We start from the raw sequence: 23,924 nt of genomic DNA on the forward strand, positions 1-23,924 counted from the left end.
TGCTTACAATTAGTGAATGCTCAAATTTTATTTAAATTTATATTTAAAACAATGATTCAATAATTATTTAATATTTTTTTCTCTGTCACTTTTTACACCTGGATTCACCACTGAAGCAGGGATGGATACGTGCTTTTATAATGCATGGTAGAAAACGTCACATGCGAGGATGAAAAAACTTTCAAAATAAATTTCTTACCATACTGAATCTGTCGTAAACTGGATGCATATTTACTCACTTTTCAGCGCACAATATTAAACATTGCTATGATTTATAATAAAATTTAAAAAAATTAAAGTTACACGCATTATATAACCAAAATCATTTCTTTAGAAACTTAATTTATATTAAGTTAATTAATAAGTTTTAAGAAATTTTAATAAATTTCTTTTGTATAAGATTATATGAATAATTTCATAGCATTAAAAGCATCATAGCATCTTGAAAAAATTCATGATTCCTGCTGCAGAATTATTTATATAAGCAGAATTATTATCTATTTGATATCTTCTGTCCATTATCGGATAATTTAATCCAGTTAATAACAGATTTGTTTATATAAAACAAAATATTCACTGGTCGGCAAAATTTTTTTCACGATTTTATGGTAAAAGGGAATATTTCCAGCTATTTAATTATTGTTTAAAGCTGCAATATTAAGCAGTATCCATCATGCTCATTTAGGGAGTGGTAGCGTCATGCAGATCAATTATTCGTTTTTTTTTAACTTCCTATTCGTACAATGAATACATTTTTACTGTTTTCTTTTCTTCAACGAGAAACATTCCACAAATTTTACGCTGACATTTCGCGGACTCTATTGTCGCATTTGTCGGACGATCGAGTGAGCTATTTAAATGAGGAACTTCTGAAATTCTGAAAAAAAAACACAAATCCGTGGAAGCAGAGTTATTTGTCATTTCAGAACTAATTCGATCATTAAGAAAACGTAATGTTCACATTTGTGAAATGTTAGTTTGACTAATCGAATTTGAATACTAACGATTCCTTTGCACGAAACTTTCATCATTTATCAAATTTTTCATGATTTATAGAAATTTGATTACAAGTCTCCATATCGACATATATATGTATATACATACATTCACTTTTGAACGCTACTATCCCCTTTTTCCACGCGAAACGGGAATGCCATCACTACCGAATCGTCTGCAATTGCATGTTGTAGAGTACGCCGGATACCTTAATTAAGTAATCAGAAAGAAAAATGTCAATATCTCAGTTTCGTCGAATCATACTCTTAGCGCGAGGCAAAGTTGGATCGATCAGTGAGGCAAATTTAGGGAGTCTGTATCTGAGAAACAGAAGCGTTGAACAAGCTTTGTTATTAGTTTCGATTTTCTTAGTTGTTATCGACATGAATCGTAAAGTTATGTAAATTTGAGTGGAACTTTTAAATACGACTGTCTAAACACAATAAAATAAGCATTAAAGATAAACGATATAGTTTTATATGAAACATTTTTGAACAATAAGCTAAATATTAAAATCCACATTTAATTTATAAATTTTGGTTTTATTATATTAAAAATGCAATCAAAATTTTTTGAAAGATAAATTTTGAAAATAATATTTCTCTGCTTTTCAGATACGGAAATATCGTTTGTATAATATTAATAATTTTTGTGAATCATAAATGGCAAAACTTGTCTTCTTAACCAGTACGTTCTATACGTACTGTTGTATACACATTGCAAACAACAAATGCATTTTTATGTATATTAGTAGAAATAATACATCAGGAGGGAAACAAAACAAGAAAACTTTTGACTCGTTTATCGCAAAAATAACTTTTCGCGTGGTGTTGCATAAACGAAATATTGCATATAGTATCTCATGGATAATATTGGAATCAACAATTCAGATCGATTCTGAGACGAGTCATAATTAGTTTCTCAAGTCGAGTTCTAGTTAGCAAAATCTTCATCTGAAGTTTAATTAAAAAGCTACTTAATGTTTGGAGTTTTTAATTTAATTTGCGTGAAAAAATAGATTAATAAATAATATAATAAGACTTGAACTTTCAACAAACTTTTGCTTGACATTTAATTACTTAAGAAAAGGATATATATATTTACAATTATTAATATAAAATTTATGTTGTATATTTTCTGAGACGCCTTTTATGATTCGCGAAATAATAATGATTACTCTCTCTATCACTGAAAAACAAGATGTGTCGTGTGTGTAAATATGCCATCATTAATGTGACTCGAAAAATACACATATATGATACATAGAAATAAAACTTGCAACTTCGTGGAATGCAGCATGCCGATTAGCGGTTGTAGATAAGAATGCATTGGGCATATACAGGGTGTCTTGCACGAGAGAAACGGATATACACAACCTCGCGAGTTGTTAAATTTATTAATATGTACCGCTAATTATGTGTGTGAAAGTGAGCTAACAATCTTTTGTTTTGAGATTATTTGGATATTTGCGTTTGTATGTATCAAAAAGTATTTTTTGTTATGTAACAAAATATTTTCTAAAATACTTACTTTTATAATGTAAATCCTTTCCGTGATTGTAAAATTTGGCGAGTTTGTAAGGAAATGTTTTTTTTTATACCACAAATGATTTCGATTGTTTTTAAAATTAATAATTTTTAAAAATAACTTGGAAGAAAAAAATATTGGATTTTATTCAAATATAAGTTAAAAATAAACATTTTTATTCGCACTTTATAATTATAATAAGATTTAATTAATTTTCACCAATATTCTAGTTTTCTTTTTCTTCTTTGATAATAGAATTTCCAACTTCTGAAGTCTCGGGAGCTTTAAAATATTCATAATATATCATTATATATATATCATTATATAAAATTTACTTATCTAAATTGCTACCTGCTGACATAATGGAAAATGGAAAAAAAAAGTTTCTTTTTTCGTAAAACAAAAGTCAAAATAAACGTGAATTTGAATTCTGTTTAACAATAAAATTATCTACGCCATCAATTTTCAATTATTTTTTAAAAATAGCTCCTTATGATTATAATAATGTAGATTAATGTAACACAAAGTAAGAGATAAATTCAATTTTCTCGGATTTTTGACTTACAATTAGTCTACTTTCATATAATTACTGGCACATATGTACTACAAAATAAATTTAACAAATAATATAATAGTATACTAAATGGCTTACAAAATTTCTATAATATTATATTTATTCTTCAATGATGAAGATAATGCAATCGATGATATTTTTATTGTCTCTTTAACGCAACTTTCTCAATAATATTGTGGCAATCGCTATCGCTGTGTTGTTTTTTTTTTTTATATAATTATTAATTTTATTTAATGTCCCGCAATATTGCTATGGTTTGTCTTCGTGATTAAATTTGCGTTTAATAAATCTGACTATGAATAATTTCAACGGTAGATACGTGTTCTCCAAGAAAATGCATCGACAATGATACTCATTATGCTTGGAAATATTACACAATTACTTTTACTTTAAAAATTTATACCGGAAATAAATCTTTATTAGCATCGGAGATACTTCGAAGGCTGTCACGAGCAGTTCAGCTCTCGCGTGAAAACTTTCTAGACGGACTTGATGTTATACGACGAAATGAAGCGTATATTGGAAAACTGAATTGAATATACTTGTCGGCTGCAAACTCACCTCACCTCTCGCAACTTTACAAAAGTTACATCAAGGCGGAATTGCCGTGAGGATCACGATACAGCCGATCTGATCGTCGCGTGCCACATATATCACCCTGTATATCATTTTATGTACTGTCACTATGACGTAGATTGGACACTGCTGTCATGTGAAACGATAGATGCACGTGATTAGCATCGTGTTATGTAACTCATATCCGATTTCACTGACAGGAAATACATGTCCACGATAAAATTTTTAGATATCGCGTTGATCTGCGTAAAAAAAAAGAAGAATTTTCTTCGTTCAACAGTTTTTGCATATTCTTCTGGTGAAAACGGATATGTGTGGAGTCTATCAGTTTTTATTTGTAGTATGTTGTAATATGAAATCTTTTGATTTATCATCATAGACTAAATAGTACTATTATTAGATTGTAATATAATAGGTATTGGTTTATTTTCTCTCCAACTAATTCACTTAAAAGAACGCATAATATAAATATGAGATTATTATTAATATGTTTTGATTGACATCACTTTTCGTAACACTGAAACTATTATTTGATCATCATTTTAGTATGATATTTTGTGATAGTTTGTCATTATCGTTCATATTGTCAACATTATAAAATCAATGAAATGAATAAATTTAAAATCAAATCTTGTTTAATATTGAAATTATTAAAAATAAATCGAGTTTATATAAATTGTTCATTTATAATTTGTTCGAGAAACGCATTAATAACGAATTGAAGTCGATCGAAACAAAGAAGAATCTTATGAATGAACAAAATATTTAGTTCAATAGTTTGCTGCTGATTACTTTTTATTTGTTTTATTAACCATTGTGAGAAAAAACAGGATAGTTTTGATAAGAATAATTTATTTTATTTTGTATCTACACTATTTTTATCGCATTCTGCCGCATGAGAAGAGATTATAATATTTGTTTAAAGCAACTGACTCTCGCCGAGCGCTGAAAAAAATCAATTTTAAACTATTTCAAGAGCGATGTGTGAATGCTGCTAAGATTAACACTAACCATTCTTTGACCGCGAAAATCATTTGTCGCAGGATAAGAGTGGAGCACATGGAGAGACAACTGGCCAATCTCACCGGACTTGTTCAGAAAGCTTTGACGCACGCCCCGCATACCAGCCCTTCGCCGCGGGAATACTTGCAAGTCCCGCCAGGACGTGATCCTTACGGGAGGACCGCAGGTACGTGTTGCATAAGAAATTCGCGACTTCTCGTCTTCTTTCTAGGTTTTTTTTTCTGTACCTTCCATTTCACTTTCATGATCAATATCATTCTCCTTGGTTCTCCAAGTAACGTGACATCATGAAAGGTGGCTCGTCTCCGAAGCAATAAGAATCATTTATTTGGAAATTTTGTATTCAGCTTATCTGATTAATTTGACATGATTTTCTTCAAAAAGCATATAAGTTTCGGCGATTTTCAGTAGAATTTTCCGTTGTAAAATCACTTATCACTTACTTTATCATTAAAAAATATTTTACCAAAAAAGATATTCAAATATTTGCTAAATTTTAAAAACATACGTTTAATTATAAATAAATTATAAATGAAATTATTCTCATTACTTTTGAGACAAGCCGTGTAGACGCCGTCATTGAATCTTGAGAGTTTTAAAGATAATCGATAGCGTTTTAGGAATGCCATCTTATTTTCATTTTCTTCTACATTTTCAGTGCTTATTTTACAGAAAAGAATTAGCGCAATTTATTTAATTCACTGAGATAGTTTCAGCTAAGAAGCATACGAGACTGCTAGACATTTTACATAAAGTAGTCTCCACTAACATTCATCTGTCCATTCATCCGCGCCTGTTCATCTATCCACTTCATCATCTCTTGACATCTCAAAATCACCGGTTCTTATACAGTATCATTATTAATGCCGCATCGAAATCAATAATCAATAATCAAAAACTAAAAAGAAGACGACTACGTCGATGTTTTATACATATAATTATCAAGTTAATTCTATAATATATGTATAATGTAGTAAAATTTGAAGTTTAAGAGAATTATTAGAAGTATTGAAATTATACAAAAAATTATATAAAAAAACCAAAAAATAAGGATGGAAATAAATAAGTAAAATTCAATATAAAAAATTCGCAAAAATTTTTGCCAACTCGCATTTTTGAAAACTTGCATTATTTTACATTTCCAGTCTACGATTCATAGACTGGATAAACGTCGTGGTCGTCTTTCGTCTTTAAATATAAGTTAAAATTCACTGAAACAACACAACTTTAAATATATAAACATGCATAGATATATGTTGCATACATATACATGCAGATTTGCATATACTATATTGGAAGAATTTATGCCGTGAGCTATGCGCCAGCAACAATATGCCATTGCTCGTATGCAGCATGTTTCAGAACTGAATTGCGAAAGAATTAGAAAATATTTGCCCCATAAATGGGGGATTCTTTTTAGACAATATAATCAATATAAGTGTGTAAATTTACTATAATAATATAATTGAGAAAACAGAATATTATCAGAAATAGTAAATTAACATTGCAAATTCTCTGCATTAGAGAATAAAACAAATTGAAATAATGAATCAAAAATTCTCAATTGCTACAATAAAATCAAATCTAGCTAGCTTATAGTTTTCTGTATCACTTGAGAAATATTGAAAAATAGAGAGAAGAGCTGCTTTTTAATTTTTTAACGAATTATTACACCATTTTCATATTTAGCTTATATTAAAATAACGATTGTAATTACATTATGAAAAATGAATTGTAAACATATTATGCACGCATCCAACAAGCTATGTATGAGACATTTGCAGTAGAAGCAAATAAAATTTTTGATGAATAATTCATTAAAATTTTTCACCGCTAATTTATGACATTATTATTTTATGTTGATTTTATGTTATTGAGTATGTTGTAATTGCAGCAAGAGTCTTTATTTTGTAAATTTTCGAAAAAACTCTTTTATATATACTAAAAGCTCATAGCACTTGAGGATTATTGAAATTGTAAAACAGAAAATTAAAAAAAATTGTTTTTAATCGATAAAATTAGTTTCACTGAATAATTTCGCCAAAAATGGGTTGGCAATTTTAAATCGATATTTTTCTCAAATGTAGATTTGCCTGCTAGCAAAAATTTTCATGTTTTTTTTTTTAACAAACTCGGAGAAAGACCTCTGAGGATATTGAGTTCAGTACGGAGTTCAGTTTGATGGACATATAGTTGCCCAGCAATGTAGTCTCACGGACTGAACTCTCCTGAAGCCCTGCTGTACAACTGCTTTGTTATTCCGACTAACGCACACACCAGGCGTCGGGGACGAGTTCGACAAACATTCTAGCTCCAGCTCTGCCTCACTGCCAGGTGTGTCTCTCATCTTCTTCTATCTTCTATTCATCTCCGAATCACTGTATTAATCACTATATATATATATATATATATATATATATATATATATATGTGTGTGTGTGTGTGTGTATACACACATGCGTATATTTTTATATATACGTATATTTTTATATATTATGATTCTCTACTTATCTACTTATACAAAAATATTTCTACATATTTATATATTATATATTTAATGTTTATCTCTACCTTTATCGCCGTCAAATAACAATGCGTGTCCTTTAAAATTCAAGTGTCTCAACCTGCCGTTACAGATGACTCGTACTTAAGGACTGACGTTAAACCGCCAAAATTAGGCAAAGGTGCGCTTCAATATACAATATATATATGTTTCTCTTATCTATGTGCAATTGCGAATGCTCTCGCTGCCGTTACCGCTGCTTTCATTTCTTGCGTTGCTCTCATTATCATCGTTGCGTATATCACACATTCGTACCCTCTGTTCAAGATGCAATTGTAATTTTGCAATATTTTATTGACAAATTTCAACAGCTAGTAATCTCCCAATTTTTAATTTCATCATCCATTTTTTTTCTCTTTTTTTTCTAACATATAATTATGTTTTCAATCAATGTTTTAAATCGTACTTTGTTTTATTTTTGTTCACTTCTTTGCTCAAATTACTGCCTTAAAAAAAGAGTGTCAGTATTTAGTCCATAGCATATTTTTTCTGTAATTATATTCGATTTGAGTTTGCACGGTACATATGTCAGAGTGATATCTATAACTATTTTCCCAGTTCCGGCTTTAAGGACGATTCAAAAAAGCAAAGCTTAAAAATATCAACTGCAAAATCTCTAAATTGCGGTAATAAAATATTTATAAATTAGTTTAAATAGTAATTAATGTGACAATTTACAACATAATTTATAATCTTTGTAAAATTAAATAACAGAAAGAGTGTCAGTAAAGCCGACGCTGGTTTCAATACTCATATCATGCAATGTACACATTATCAAGAGATTCATTCTGACCGAATGCATAGTACGTTTATTTATACGCTTTTTACGCTTGACGCGTATGTACCGCGCAGAAATATGCTGATCAACATCTATTCCAGACAAGTCGGTGTCGTTTGAAAAGTCAGTGTCCTTCAGTGACGAGCCACCAGACATGAACTCCCCCAAACAACATTCCCCGCAACATGCAGGTAAACGGCTAGCGCAACTCTCACAACGCATAGAAATGTATGCTAAGCACGCTGTAAGGCCAGAATACCGAATCGCACGTTGTCCTATCACTTGTCTATCACTTGAGGAAGCGATAGACGTCTGTCGAACGTTACAGCTCGTTTCCCTCAAACCAAAAGTAATTCACGAAACATAAGATAAAAACTAACACAATCAAATTTTTATTAAATACAATAAAAATTCAATAAGAAATTATTATTTAGCAGCAGTCGCCGGACACATTTACAAGCTTTAAAACTCTAATACCGTTTGTTTAATCCTCCAGTAAGCTTGAGCTCGGATAATAAATAGAAACAATTATACATACGTATATGTATATTCCCCGCGCGTAAAATTAGAGACTCAATAACCGCAATATTTTTCTTTTTATACCGAAATAACAAAACTGTATAGCAACTTGGGAATGATTCAACGAGATATCGTATCGCAACTGGTACGATTGATTTTGCAATGAGCAGAAATTGGATGCAAATTTGCCGCGGAATAATATCGACGAACGTCTCTAACAACGTGTTCGATTCGATTGAAATTGCGGTCTATATTAATGATTTATAATTAGGAATCCATGTTCTTGCTTTCGAAATCTTACCGAGTTTTCGCTTCATTTCATCAATCAAGTTGAATGATTTGTTTCCACACTTAACAGATTTATAATTGACAATGCTAAAAACAATATTGTTTATATAGTAATTTATTATATCAAATTTTTCTATGCTTATTTATGTTTAATTATTGCTTGAAACAATCTAATAAATAATTCTTTTGTGTTAAGAAAATAATCAAAATCTGCAAAAGAATTAACATGGTAAATACAAATTAGTTGTCTAGCTCGTTGAATTTTCTAATGAAAAGAGAAAGTTAAAAATTATCACATTACTTTCAAGGCAATTATACGCGTAAAGATTGATTGTATGTTATTTATTTTAGCGATTTGTATCACTATTTTGCCCAACAGCTTATATAATTTTCCGGCAGCGCGCAAACAATTGCATTGATTATAATTGATAGCAATTTCGAGTTAGCGTTCTAAATTTGAAATACGATAGTACATTTCCACCACTTCCTGCGATTACTATACGTATAACGAATTATCGTATTCGGAGTACACCGCGCGTGAATGTAATATTAGCAATAAGAATTCAGATTAATCAAAGTAAAATATATATTTATGGCAAAACGCCAATCTTCGTCACGGGTTTTAGTCAATACTAACGCAATAATCTCTAACGCCTTCTCTCATACGATTCTGCAATGCCTACCACGACTAGCGGACACAAAACCCACGAAACCGGCAATCAAATCCTCCACGTTGCCGAGGATGTCGTCGCAAGGTAAAACTTTCCCGTGTTTTTATTAGAAATGGGACTATTCGGCAAACTGTTATGTGCTCCAAAAATTTCATATTTCTTCAAGCTATCAAGAATATGAATATAATTAAAATTTCCTTTCTCTTTTCTGAAATTGTCATTTTTACCGTTTATAGTTTTTTTCTTTCACTTTTTTTTACATTTCTAATATATTCAGGTATTTCTCTCCGAAAAAAATATTCAATTTACAAATGTTGCATTGTTCGAATAGTTCCAATCCTAAATGTCAACGCTTTTCCCCTATATGTGTCACGCTGTGTTTACCGTATATCTGTATATGTTACTCATAACGAGCGTGTCGTTCAAGTCTTTGGTACAATCTTCTTCCGTCGTTCCGTCGTTTTCGAATTCTTCTACCTTTTATTTTTTTGTTCCTTCTTGTCTCCTGGGACGATTGGACTGTATGAAGGGCAACGGAAAATTGTAAGTCCACTTTCGATAGAGAGACGGGCGATGCACGTCGACGTTGCTGAATTTAAACGAATTAATGTGTTCGTTTCCATGTAAATCGATTTTCAAGGTACGCCGTGTGTGAGGGAGGCGAGCCGGGTTTAGTCCAGGCGAAACGGGAAAATAACGAGTAAATCAAACGCTATAGAGAGTTTGCATGTTTTTATGTAAAGCTCATCGTCACAAACATGTAAAATCACATCTCGTAAAAGTTACTTTGATAAATTATATTCATAATCAGTATCCAACAAATGCTGATGTTTACCCCCCCCCCCCTCTCTCTCTCTCTCTCTCTCTCTCTCTCTCTCTCTCTCTCTCTCTCTCTCTCTCTCTCTCTCTCTCTCTCTCTCTCTCTCTCTCTCTCTCTCTCTCTCTCTCTCTCTCTCTCTCTCTCTCTCTCTCTCTCTCTCTCTCTCTCTCTCTCTCTCTCTCTCTCTCTCTCTCTCTCTCTCTCTCTCTCTCTCTCTCTCTCTCTCTCTCTCTCTCTCTCTCTCTCTCTCTCTCTCTCTCTCTCTCTCTCTCTCTCTCTCTCTCTCTCTCTCTCTCTCTCTCTCTCTCTCTCTCTCTCTCTCTCTCTCTCTCTCTCTCTCTCTCTCCTCTCTCTCCTCTCTCTCCCCTCTCTCTCCCCCTCTCTCTCTCCCCTCTCCCCCTTTCTCTCCCTCTCTCTTCCTCTCTCTTCCTCTCTCTTCCTCTCTCTCCCTCTCTCTCTCTTTCTCTCTCTCCCCCTCCCCCTCTCTCTCTCTTTCTCATTTTTACTCTCGACGGAGAGAATTTTTCGAATTTTTCTCTGTTTGAATAATTACGCACAAGCGGCAATAAATCATGCGATTTTATCCGAGCAAACACTTATTCATCTCTTTTATTTTAAATCACGCTTCAAGTCATATCTGTCGACGAGCGACAAATGAAAAAGAAATGAGCGAGTATACGTCTACTTTTTCTACGTGTCCTTCCTATATCATTGTGACGAACGAGATCTTGAGTTACGTCATATAGACATATAGACATCCGCGTTCGGGGCAGAAGAGATATTTATTCAGAATTTCGTACATTTCGTATTATTTTATGAGACATTTATGACAAATACATCTTTTTGCTTCGCATTCGACGCTCGCGCGCATTTTACGTGCCGTGCAATTTTATTCCCCTCTTTCTCTTTCTTTCACTTTCATTCTCTTTATCTTGCTCTTTGTATTCTTAGACCGAACGATATATCAGGACTGCATATCTGCTGCCGATCATTTGAAAGTATCATGATACATCCGTCTTACACCCATCGTCTCGCTTCCCGCCTCCCTCATTCTTTATTTATCCGATTCGGATATCGGGGCATATTTTTATTTTTTCGCCGGAACGACGTTGCTCATCAATGACATCGTGTTGCCGTATCATGGGATCAGTTCATCTGAACCGATATAACTCTCACGCAGCGTATGAGCTGCGCAAATTTTACTTTGCATAAATTGCGAATGCATCGATGAATATGCGGCAGTAAAGTTGTTGGATAATTCGATTCTTATGTGCACTGTTTACTATTATACTATTATACTATAATATTATACTATTATTAACATAATAAAATTCATTACATAATTGTCACGTTTATACCACAAAAACCAAAGATTCATTCATCAGTATATAATTATTGTACTTTACGTCCCTCAGATGCATCTGGAAATTTGCGTCCGCGTTTGCGAAAATTTGCACAACAGAGAACTGTCGGGAGATCCGATTAAGCGTGAGGAAATTACAATCAGAATGTATGTTCGCAACTCGACTTTACTGCTGCTGAAGCATCATTGCAAGCCATGCGCAACACGTTTGTTCGTAGAGATAATTTAACTCCTGTAGAGAAATGTTCACGTAAAATGCACACATAGCGAGATGTATCACGCGCCACAAACATGGTATATATTACACACGCACACGGTCCTTTCATTCAATATTTTCATCCGCCAGGCAGGTCATCCGTCATCGTGTCCTTCTTCCACTCCTCTTGCTGTTCGTCTTTCGTTATCCACCCAATAAAACCGCGGTCAATAAAAGTGACAGTAAAATTGTGTTGTCATCCGTTTAAACCAGCCATCCTGTCCTCTCATTATCCGCACCCCGCTCTTCTATCGTGCGAAACTGTTATGACAAAGTGCATCTATCAAGGGCAATAAGTGACGAATGTCAAATCTAATCAGCCAACTGAACGAGCCGCCGACTACATAGTCGAAATACCGGTGCGACAAGTCGTTTATGTGTCATCGTGACAATTAGCAGCGATCTCGCGTTTCGCCTTTCGTCCGCTGGGCAAAACGCGGGGTACATTGAATGTATTTGCGTCCCAGAATGCATGCATTTCCTCTTGTCTTTCGACTAACAATCAGAGAAATACAAAAAAGATAGGTAGCTGTTTCAATAGTAGTTTTGCTACGGTCTTTTATGCGAAGAAAAACATTTAACACTTTTTTTTTAATTAACACAGTTTAATGGTAAAATTTTTTAATTGACAGAATTTATTTCTTCAATAGAATATTCTCTCAATAACATCTTTCCTAGCTCGCCACTCAAAATTCAAAGACATACTTTTCGCACGGGAGAAGGCGCGGCGCTGTGTCGAGCTTGAACCTTTTAAGTGTTCGCGCAATTTGCGGGAATATTGCGAGTAACACGCGTTCTTATATATCGAATGACCGATTACAGAGAGAGACAGGCACAAGCCAACACCGCCGCCGAAACCGGCCGCACTGGTGACCGGCCAATACGTATACAGGGATCTGGCTCTTACACCGGAGATGTATAATCAATTGAGAGGTCTGCAGAAGAAAGCGAAGGACCTCAGGCAGGAAGTGAGAAATCTCAGACGAATGTCGCAAGCACAAGCCCATACAGTGCGCGAGACTATTAAGGACACATTTATTACAATCAGGTATTGCAAATTGAGTGAAAGAATAAATTATTCTATTGTATATTTGGAAATATCAAGTTATTATACATTTATAATGTAAGATACATATGTGTGTATAATATGTGTGTATAATACATAGCGATAATAAAAAATTTTCAAAAACCGTATAAATGAATTCGAATACACTGTAGCTATTTCTAATAATTTGCATTAAGCTACATGTGCCGGTGATTATAAAAGTGCGCAAAATTGAATATTTTAACTTTTACGTTTGTATGTATCAAAAAATATTTTTTTTTTATTATATATTATTATATATATATATAATATTTTTATTATATATTTATATATATATTTTTATTATAACAAAATATGTTCTAAAATATTTACTTTTATAATGCACTCCTTTTCGACGATTGTAAAATAGTACGAGTAGCTTGTACGAAAATATATTAAATTTTATTGAAAAACAAGTTCAAAACAAACATATCTATTCACATTTTTTAAATTATAATTATGTTTTATTAATTTTTACTAGTAATTTAATTTTTTTTTCTTTTTTGATAAAATAGGATTTTCTCAGGACTCAAGTGCTTTAAAACATTTATAATATTATTTTATTATGTAAAATTTATTTATCTGAACCGCTAATTATATATTCAAACATTCAACATTTTCATTTTTCTAAAACAGAAATTTACAAGCGACTTAGACTACTGTCAAAATAAACATAAACTAAATTCGGTTTAACACAATTACCAACACCATTAAGCGGGTCAATTTTTCAGTATTTTTTCAAAAATGACTCTACATAATTATAATATAGATCAGTGCTCGGAATTAGTCTGAATATTCAGTCGATTTCCGTGATATACGCCTCCTTTCCTCTCCTTACCGCGCGCGCCGCAGCCGCTAGGGCCAGCGCCGCCGAGCGTTAGGAGCGGCACTATCCGATTATAAGTGGGTTCTTCTCCCTATTTATTAAAATTAAAAAAAATTTATTTTTAATAAATAAATTTTAATAAATTTTTTTAAATTTTAATAAATAGGGAGAAGAACCCACTCATAATCGGATAGTGCCGCTCCTAACGCTCGGCGGCGCTGGCCCTAGCGGCTGCGGTGCGCGCAGTAAGGAGAGGAGAGGAGGCGTATACCACGGAAATCGGCTGAAATGTTCAGACTAATTCCGAGCACTGATATAGATCAATGTAACACAAAGTAAATGATAAATTCAATTTTTCCAGTTGACTTACAAGGAAACCGCGCAAACCCGAAAATAATGTTGATGAAACTTTACACACATGTAGGTGGAGAGGGGAAGGGAGGGGTAAATAAATAAATTTAGAAATTTTTAGTTGCTGCTCAAAAATGATTCTAAGAGATGAAACCATCCCTCATAGTATTTAGAGCAACTTTTCGCTTTTCACAAAAATTATTCGAGATATAAAAAAATGTTTCATACAAAAGTTTTATGGTAAAAACATCTATTTAATCACATTAATAAAATTTTGAAAAAATGTTTAAAAAAAATTTTTTTGAAAAAATAATTTGTGAAAAAATTTTTTGATTTTTTTTAAATTTTACACCTTAGAATTGTTTTGGACAAAAACTGAAAATTTCTAAATTTATCTATTTACCCCCCCCCCCCTCTACATGTGTGTAAAATTTCATCAAAATCAAAATTTTCGTGTTTGCAAGGTTCCCTTGTTTGTCAATTTTCATAATTATTGCCATATATGAAAGAAAAAATGAAGAATTATGATTTTTTTTAATATCAAGACGTAAATAATTTTACATAAGCAACAATCAAACTCAATCAACCGATAATATCTTAATAAAGGAAAAAAATACTAGTCAACATTGATCCAATCAATTATTGTCTCAGAGCTATGCTGTTATCGGGAGGTGACACAGCTTGGACGGCCGGTGACACGGAGAAGATCCGATTGAGCCGCGAAGAAGACCTCTACAAGCAGGAAATGATAAGGCTGGAAAAAGATCTGACGTGAGTATCGCTATTCTGCAACATGCCGCTAAAACCAGTCAAAGTTGTTAACGAAGCTGTTCGCAAATTTCAGCGAGCTGGAGAGCACTGTGGAGGAACTTCGCGGCAACGTGATCAATAGAAAGACGCGTGTCAATATGTCGGATGTGGAGAACATGGCTCTGATATTGAGTAAATCCAGGTAAGCCACATATATTCGATAGAGTCGATTCTATTTGAGCAAAATGCCGCTGTCACATCGCGCACATAAACGGAATAGCATTTTTTATGTCAATGTTGAACACGATCTTTTTATTAACAAAATAAAGTTTAGAAAAAGATGGCACTATTTAATATCATAGGTCAGACATTAATTATTGCGACTTTGTCTTCTAGCAAAACTGTGGCTGACTTGAAAGTACGATTCCCGAGCTTGCAAGAAGGTATGAAGGGTCTGCTTAGTTCCGAAATGGAAAAAGTGGTGCGCGAGGAAAAGTTCCTCAAGGAAGAACCCGAACGACTGGAGTCCGCGTTGAGACGTTGCAAAAAACTGACTGGCACACTCGTGACACTCAAGCGGTATATAACTTTTTATTATAAAAATATTATGCAATTAAAAATTTTATTAAAAATAACACGGTTCAACTGATAATAAAATTATATTGTAAAACAATAGGAGTAAAAGGAGCCAAACCGCTAGATTTCAGTGCGAACGAACTTGTATTGTGTTATAAAAATCTGTATTAATATACATAATATACAAACGTTTTAACTTGTCATCAGGCTATCCTCGGTGTAAAGTAAATAAATTAAATATGAAAACGCACGCTGATTGTTTACAATAAGATATGGTTTTAAACCAGATATAATTTATACGCAAGATTTGTTGCAGGATTAATGAAAATTGTTAACGTATTAAAACTGAAATCAAATTAAAAAACACAATCGTTATATTGATATTCCTTTTCGCAGAATAAAGAATTATACAAGTTAAACATACGTGATATAGTCCATAATAATGTTCGTCGAGATTTGTCAAATAAGAAATGAAAAAAAAAAAAAAAAAAAGATAAGTTACTAGTTTAAGAGTCAGATTGTTAATGTTTATTAACAAAAAAGATAAGTTACTAGTTTAAGAGTCAAATTGTTAATGTTGATTAAGAGAACAAAAAGATAAGTTACTAGCTTAACAGCCAGATTGTTAATTAACATTAATGTTGAATCCGACTCTTAAACTAGTAACTTATCTTGTTGTTCTTTTCCATTTCTTATTTGACAAATCGACGAACATTATTATGGACTAAATCACGTATGTACAATTTGTATAATTCTTTATTCTGCGGAAAAGAATATCAATATAACAATTGTGTTTTTCAATTTGATTTCAGTTTTAATACGTTAACAATTTTCATTAATCCTGCAACAAATTTTGTGTATAAATTATATTTGGTTTAAGATCATATGTTATTGTAAATGATCAGCGTGCGTTTTCATATTTAATTTAGTTACTTGACACTGAGGATAGCTTGATGACAGGTGGAAAGATTTGTATATTATGTACATATATTAATATATTAATTTTTATAACACAATACAAGTTTGTTTGCACTAAAATCTAGCGGTTTAGCTCTTTTTGCTCCTATCGTTTTATAAAAATTTTATGACTAAAGATTAAAATGATCAAAAATGTTCACAGATGTTTAGACAAAATTAGGTTTTAATTTAAAATTGCGATATACTTATTTATTCAACTTATGAAACTATAAATGTTAGGCTTATTGAATTCGATACAATTCGGGACAATTACAATTCCTTGGTGTGGTTTTTTTAATCATTTGCAAAATTTTCAATTTACAATGTGATCTAAAATCAGCTGTCGACAAATTATGATAAACAAACAAATTAAGAATTTCAATTAATTCAATTTTCTTTTTCACTTCAGCTTGGCGTCGGTGCAAGAGCAGCGATTGCCAAATGCAGCGAGCGTAGACGCCGAGGATACGCCACCAATAACACCAACATCAGCACAGCATTCCAAGGTAACCGCTCCATTAACCCCGCTCGCTCGCTCGCTCGCTCGCTCGCTCTCTCGCTCTCTCTCTCTCTCTCTCTCTCTCTCTCTCTCTCTCTCTCTCTCTCTCTCTCTCTCTCTCTCTCTCTCTCTCTCTCTCTCTCTCTCTCTCTCTCTCTCTCTCTCTCTCTCTCTCTCTCTCTCTCTCTCTCTCTCTCTCTCTCTCTCTCTCTCTCTCTCTCTCTCTCTCTCTCTCTCTCTCTATCTATCTATCTATCTATCTATCTATCTATCTATCTATCTATCTATCTATCTATCTATCTATCTATCTATCTACCTTTCTATCTACCTATCTATCTACCTACCTTCTATCGAGCCCTGATCCTTCCAACCGATTCTTTCTGTGCTCCAACTTCTTCTTCGCTCCTCGCGCCCCAGTAAGACGCACTTATCTGCGACTTCGAAAACACACACCCGTTGCATCCCATACAGCACAAAACATTGCATTTACATTGCAGCAATGTTACAATCTTGCAAGTTGCAATGTAATATTGTTGAGAGATTATTGGAACATTGAATTGTAATATTTCATGAGAATGTGACAGCAACATTGCAAAAACATTACAATCGCTATCCAGAGAGAAATACAGGTCGAAGAAACGTCTAATAGACATCGTCTATAGACGTCTATTAGATGTCTAATAGACGTTTCTTTGATCTGTATTTCTCCTTGGATAGTTCGTTCATTTACCGTTATGCGACGCGCGAAATCTATCTTGTATTTAAGTTTTAGTCATGATGATATAAAACTTCCAAAGAGTGACTAGTAAGGTTAAAGACCTTAGTAACTATTTTTATCAGTTAAATTTTTCTGATACGACCCTAACACAGGGAATTCAGATATTGAACTGATTGTTCAGAAATCGGACAGATAAATGTCCGAATAAATAAAATTATATACAACATTATTCTAAGATTGCAATAACAATGCATTATTGCAAATTCATTACATTGCAATATTACTGTAATATTTCGTTACAATCTTCCTAAAGGCGGACATTTTAACATTGTTGCAATCCCACAGCAATGATGCAACAACATTTTGCAGTAAATTTGCAATATTGCAACATTGCGATGAAAGATTGATGCAATGTGTATGCAATCTTTGTGTGCTGTATGGGATGAGAGACGAATTCTCGTCGATTAATCCTTATTTTATGCTTGGATCTATCTCTTCTCTCATCGATCTCCTTTCTCTTAAGAAAGAAGAAAACAAAGAATCGCGAAGAATTGTTCACGTGGTTACTCAGGTGTGGAATTTGTTAATTTACGATTAAAGTCTCGCTTTTGGATGAAAAACATTTTCTTCGTCGCATTCTGATTGTTCTTCCCCTTAGGAGTACATAAAAGAGATAGAGCTGATCGCAAATGAAGCGCGTCTTAACAGGAACTCATTTTGGGAAAATACGACGAACGAAAGTGGAAAATCCTGGTTTCCTCGTATATCCGTTTCCCTCATTACATGCACATCTTGTCGTGTGGCACACTTTGTCGCGAGTGGCACGGCGCACACTCTTCGATTCTTATGATGATCGGAATATTGGCTTTCGAGATGGAAGATGGGCACATAGAATGTAAACGATTTATTTATTACAAATGTCAAGTGTTTCAAAAGAAATGTTTCATATTTTATATTTCCTACGATAGAATACAAATCGAATGATAAAATAATGCTTTGAAGATCCTATATAAGATGCTTAGAAAACAGATGGATACAATTTTTATTTATCTTTTAGATGAATTTCTTGCAATGAATGTCAGTTCTGATAATTTTCGATTTATAGACCATTGAAAAAAATAACAGAAATCATTTACCGTTCAATTTGAAATAAATTTTATTGTAGCATATGTTAAACTATTCAAATGTTCTCACCTTTTTATTACAGCTTTTTCTATACTTATATAATATTAAATAAACATTTTTTTCTTTAAAAAGGAAACATTTCTTCTGGAACTTCCACCTTTTTAAATGCATTAAATGCACTTTGCTGTAATTCTACTAAAATAAGATTAAAAATAATTTGTCGCACAATTATTTAAAAGACATACAAAGTTATACGTGAAAAAATAAATTTTTTATTTTAAAGTACTGATAAAAATTTACGTGTAAATTATTACAAAAATGCATTCAACAAGAGTTGAATTTGTGAAAAGAGTCGCAAAATACGATTGTGCCTATTGCAAAGCTTCTTATCCACCTTTGCGAACTCGTTTATTTTTGAACTCTTGAACACGACGGCAATCTGCTATCTGTCACCCGTATCTCCCATTATGCTATACAAGCGCATGCAACGAGTGAGATATAAAATTTTGTTTTCTGGTATATAATATATAAATATGTTTATAATTATATACATAAAATACTTCTCTCTCTCTCTCTCTCTCTCTCTCTCTCTCTCTCTCTCTCTCTCTCTCTCTCTCTCTCTCTCTCTCTCTCTCTCTCTCTCTCTCTCTCTCTCTCTCTCTCTCTCTCTCTCTCTCTCTCTCTCTCTCTCTCTCTCTCTCTCTCTCTCTCTCTCTCTCTCTCTCTCTCTCTCTCTCTCTCTCTCTCTCTCTCTCTCTCTCTCTCTCTCTCTCTCTCTCTCTCTCTCTCTCTCTCTCTCTCTCTCTCTCTCTCTCTCTCTCTCTCTCTCTCTCTCTCTCTCTCTCTCTCTCTCTCTCTCTCTCTCTCTCTCTCTCTCTCTCTCTCTCTCTCTCTCTCTCTCTCTCTCTCTCTCTCTCTCTCTCTCTCTCCCTCTTTCTCTCTCTCCCTCTCCCTCTTTCTCTCTCTCCCTCTCCCTCTCCCTCTCTCTCCCTCTCTCCCCCCTCTCTCTCTCTGTTTTCCCTCTCTCTCTCTCTCCCTCTTTCTCTCTTTTTTCCCTCTCTCTCTCTCTCTCTCTCTCTCTCTCTCTGCGGACATATACATACCCGTATACGTATCTACGTTATATGCGTATTGTATATACACGTATAATAATTGTGTTGTGACGCGCCGATCTCAAATGAGATTGATAAATTGCGATCACAGTATGCGAGATCGTCGAAAGTGGATTTTATTACAAAAATCTGTCTGATTGTGTCTGATTATTCATTAATTGCATTTCGAGCGTGTGTCTCAGTATACAATTACAAATTTTGAAGTGTTCTAACTTATTGTTCTCACATCAAAATAACAATCAATCACGATAATCATAATACGCGTACAATCTGTCATCACGTGCACGCGGCCAATAAAATTACCATTTATAGTAAAGATTGACAATTGAATTTACGATATAGTTTTGTTTGAATTATATTTTTGTATATTTTTGATATAGATTTAATATAAATTTGAATTTGTTTTGCTATACGAATTAATCATCAATCAATTACATTATTCACAAAGCAACGCATTGCAAATATATTTATCAATTATATTTATCAATAAGCAATAAACTATAAACAGATATGTTAATTATGTACAATTTTTGACATAAAACTAGTTTAAAGGGACTTGGAGATTAACATTTTTTGTAATTATCTGCATTTTTAAAGTTGTGCAAACAGGACAATGTGTGCGCGCGCGCGTGTGTAGAGAGAGAGAGAGAGAGAGAGAGAGAGAGAGAGAGAGAGCGCGCGCGCGCGCGCGCGTGTGTGTGTGTGTGTGTGTGTGTGTGTGTGTGTGTGTGTGTGTGACAGCACATAATCAGACAGATAAAGCGACGCTAACTATCGGGCGGAAATACATTTACGATGAGAATCTGGCATACGTATTACCAATCAAGAAATTCTTTATTTAATATTATCAAATAATATAAATAACCATATATAATTGTTGATATCAGTATTGTTGACTTACTCAAAATTTTGTAACATTTGCATTTTCGACAAATTATGTCAGTTATAAGTCTTATTGAGTAAGAATTTAGTTATATAGTGAATTTCTCGGTATTATAGTTATATAGCTAATAAATGAAAATGTCTATTGATTTAACTTGAAATAATTTTATATAAAAGAATATAATATAAAAAATTGCTTACTTACAAATCAAATTGCATAAATTTATAAATAAATGTGAATAAAATAGACAGCATGCGGTTGCAAAATTTTATCGAATTATATGTATGGAGTGAAATCACGCTTTTGCAATATCGACGGATGCGGAAAATGCAACTTTAAAATTACACATTCAAAATGTTATACTTTTTTCCGCGCGACCACAAAATTTAAAGCGCGTGAAGAAGAATTACTGTCGAGTGTCACGAAACCTTTTACTGTCTTCTAACGTCCAATTAGGAACAGACCCGCAATATGTAGTTCCATCTACCTTGTCCTAGACTCGCTTATTTCGGATCACTATCGTTGGCAGAGTATGAAATCTGATGTAAACCTTTTCACGAGATAAAATCACTTTGTCGTGTGACAATACACTTGTCTGATACATATCTTGAGAAACCTATTATCTTAACACAAAGTATCATCACGACAGTTATCACATCATTCGGAAAAGTAACAACGGAACTGCGACAACGGAATAATACCGAAAACACCTAGCAAAAAAATATACTTTCCCGCATATTTATTAGTTCGTTTTCCTTAATCTATTATATAATATTATTATAATATCTACTATAATACTATTGAAATTATGCTACAACTTAAAGAAAAATAGATAAATAACATTACCATTTTGTTTTGATAAAAATATTAATGCTGAAAAATATTGTTCACTTGTATTAAATTAATTGACATATAAATAATCTGGGAGGGGAAGGACATAGAAAATAGAATGTGAGTGGACATAGAAAAATATCCTAAAATTGAATTTTACAACATTCTTTTTTTATTCAGTTCAAATTACTTCCTGAAGAATATATTCAAAATCGTATCACTTTGCTTAATCGTACGACAGTTAACTGTGTTACGACACAATTGTTAATTCTCAATATTCACACAAGGATTTTCGTTCTCTATTAACATTGCGACGGAAATCAATTGTCTTCCAGCGGCGAGACAATTTCTATACTTAAAAAATGCAGCATCTTTATTTTTGCTCGGGGTTACGTGTATGAAAAATAACTTCAAGCCTCTCCTGCCATCTTCTTCCTTATACCATTCGGGAGTGAAAAACGCTGACCACAACAACATGACGATGGCTCTCTCTCTCTCTCTCTCTCTCTCTCTCTCTCTCTCTCTCTCTCTCTCTCTCTCTCTCTCTCTCTCTCTCTCTCTCTCTCTCTCTCTCTCTCTCTCTCTCTCTCTCTCTCTCTCTCTCTCTCTCTCTCTCTCTCTCTCTCTCTCTCTCTCTCTCTCTCTCTCTCTCTCTCTCTCTCTCTCTCTCTCTCTCTCTCTCTCTCTCTCTCTCTCTCTCTCTCTCTCTCTCTCTCTCTCTCTCTCTCTCTCTCTCTCTCTCTCTCTCTCTCTCTCTCTCTCTCTCTCTCTCTCTCTCTCTCTCTCTCTCTCTCTCTCTCTCTCTCTCTCTCTCTCTCTCTCTCTCTCTCTCTCTCTCTCTCTCTCTCTCTCTCTCTCTCTCTCTCTCTCTCTCTCTCTCTCTCTCTCTCTCTCTCTCTCTCTCTCTCTCTCTCTCTCTCTCTCTCTCTCTCTCTCTCTCTCTCTCTCTCTCTCTCTCTCTCTCTCTCTCTCTCTCTCTCTCTCTCTCTCTCTCTCTCTCTCTCTCTCTCTCTCTCTCCCCCTTTCCCTTTCCCTCTCCCTCTCCCTCTCCCTCTCCCTCTCCCTCTCTCTCTCTCTCTCTCTCTCTTTCCCCCCTCCCCCTCCCTTCCTTTCTCCCTCTTTTCCTCCCCCCTTCAGTCCCTACCCGCCATCCTTCTCTTTTCCCCCTCTCTCTCTCTTTCTCTCTATTTATCTATCAATGATATGGACCCATCTATCCTGTCATCCATAAAACCAATATTTTCAATGTTTGCTGTGTCCCGATAGTATAGGTACTTTTTATACATTTAGCGCATGGTGTGACAAAACATTCGTAGCCGTCGATGCTTATATCGTTTATAAAAATCCGAAGATTCGAATCGCTCGAATCGGCTGTCTCGAGCTTCTTCCCCCCTCCTCTTTCTCTGTTTTTCTTTCTCTATATTTTTTCTTTTTTTTGTACTTCTCTCTTTCTCTCTCTCTCTCTCTCTCTCTCTCTCTCTCTCTCTCTCTCTCTCTCTCTCTCTCTCTCTCTCTCTCTCTCTCTCTCTCTCTCTCTCTCTCTCTCTCTCTCTCTCTCTCTCTCTCTCTCTCTCTCTCTCTCTCTCTCTCTCTCTCTCTCTCTCTCTCTCTCTCTCTCTCTCTCTCTCTCTCTCTCTCTCTCTCTCTCTCTCTCTCTCTCTCTCTCTCTCTCTCTCTCTCTTTCTCTCTCTCTCTCTCTATCCCTCTCTTTCTCTTTCTTCCCCTCTCTCTCTCCCTCCGTCCCTCCCCTTCTCTTTCTCTTTCTCTCTTATTTTCTCTCTCATCGTCATTCACTTGTTTTGAGAGCGATTCGAAAATTGCTTTAAGATAGACAATGCAACATTCGTCCAAACGTCACGTTGCTATAATTACTTTCGAAATTGTAGCGAATATTGTCCTACTATTACTAAGGCACTAGATATGTAGGTATTCTCATCCGCCATTTTGGTTCCTACTAGATGGAGAATTATAGCGTATATAGTATAGTATAGCGTACATGTGTAACACGTCAATTATTAAAAATGATTCAGGACTTTTTTCGACTCATTTTTTGGCAAGGAATAACGCTATGTACTTAGTGGGCAGTCTTTAAGTGTCACCCTGTATACGCTATAATTCTCCATCTAATAGGAACCAAAATGGCGGATGAGAATACCTACATATCTAGTGCCTTACTATTACTATTGTATAAAGCGACTTCGCGGCTTTGTATCTTGCGCTTTGTGTTTTATATCACAGAAGAAAGTTTACATAAATTT

At 34.0% G+C, this 23,924-nt stretch overlaps 1 protein-coding gene across 1 annotated transcript in view; it reads left to right on the top strand.

Annotated features, from left to right (window-relative positions):
- LOC105668643 (uncharacterized) overlaps window positions 1–23,924 on the top strand; it is a 472,083-nt gene that overhangs the window by 428,463 nt on the left and 19,696 nt on the right. The window contains 10 exon segments of the mRNA XM_067354097.1: window positions 4,717–4,862; window positions 6,977–7,030; window positions 7,333–7,380; window positions 8,139–8,228; window positions 9,537–9,599; window positions 12,777–13,002; window positions 14,867–14,986; window positions 15,060–15,167; window positions 15,362–15,544; window positions 16,908–17,004. Coding sequence (XP_067210198.1) covers window positions 4,717–4,862; window positions 6,977–7,030; window positions 7,333–7,380; window positions 8,139–8,228; window positions 9,537–9,599; window positions 12,777–13,002; window positions 14,867–14,986; window positions 15,060–15,167; window positions 15,362–15,544; window positions 16,908–17,004 — 1,135 coding nt within the window.

Source organism: Linepithema humile, chromosome 4 (assembly GCF_040581485.1).
Source record: "Linepithema humile isolate Giens D197 chromosome 4, Lhum_UNIL_v1.0, whole genome shotgun sequence".
Classification (NCBI taxonomy): Eukaryota; Metazoa; Arthropoda; class Insecta; order Hymenoptera; family Formicidae; genus Linepithema; species Linepithema humile.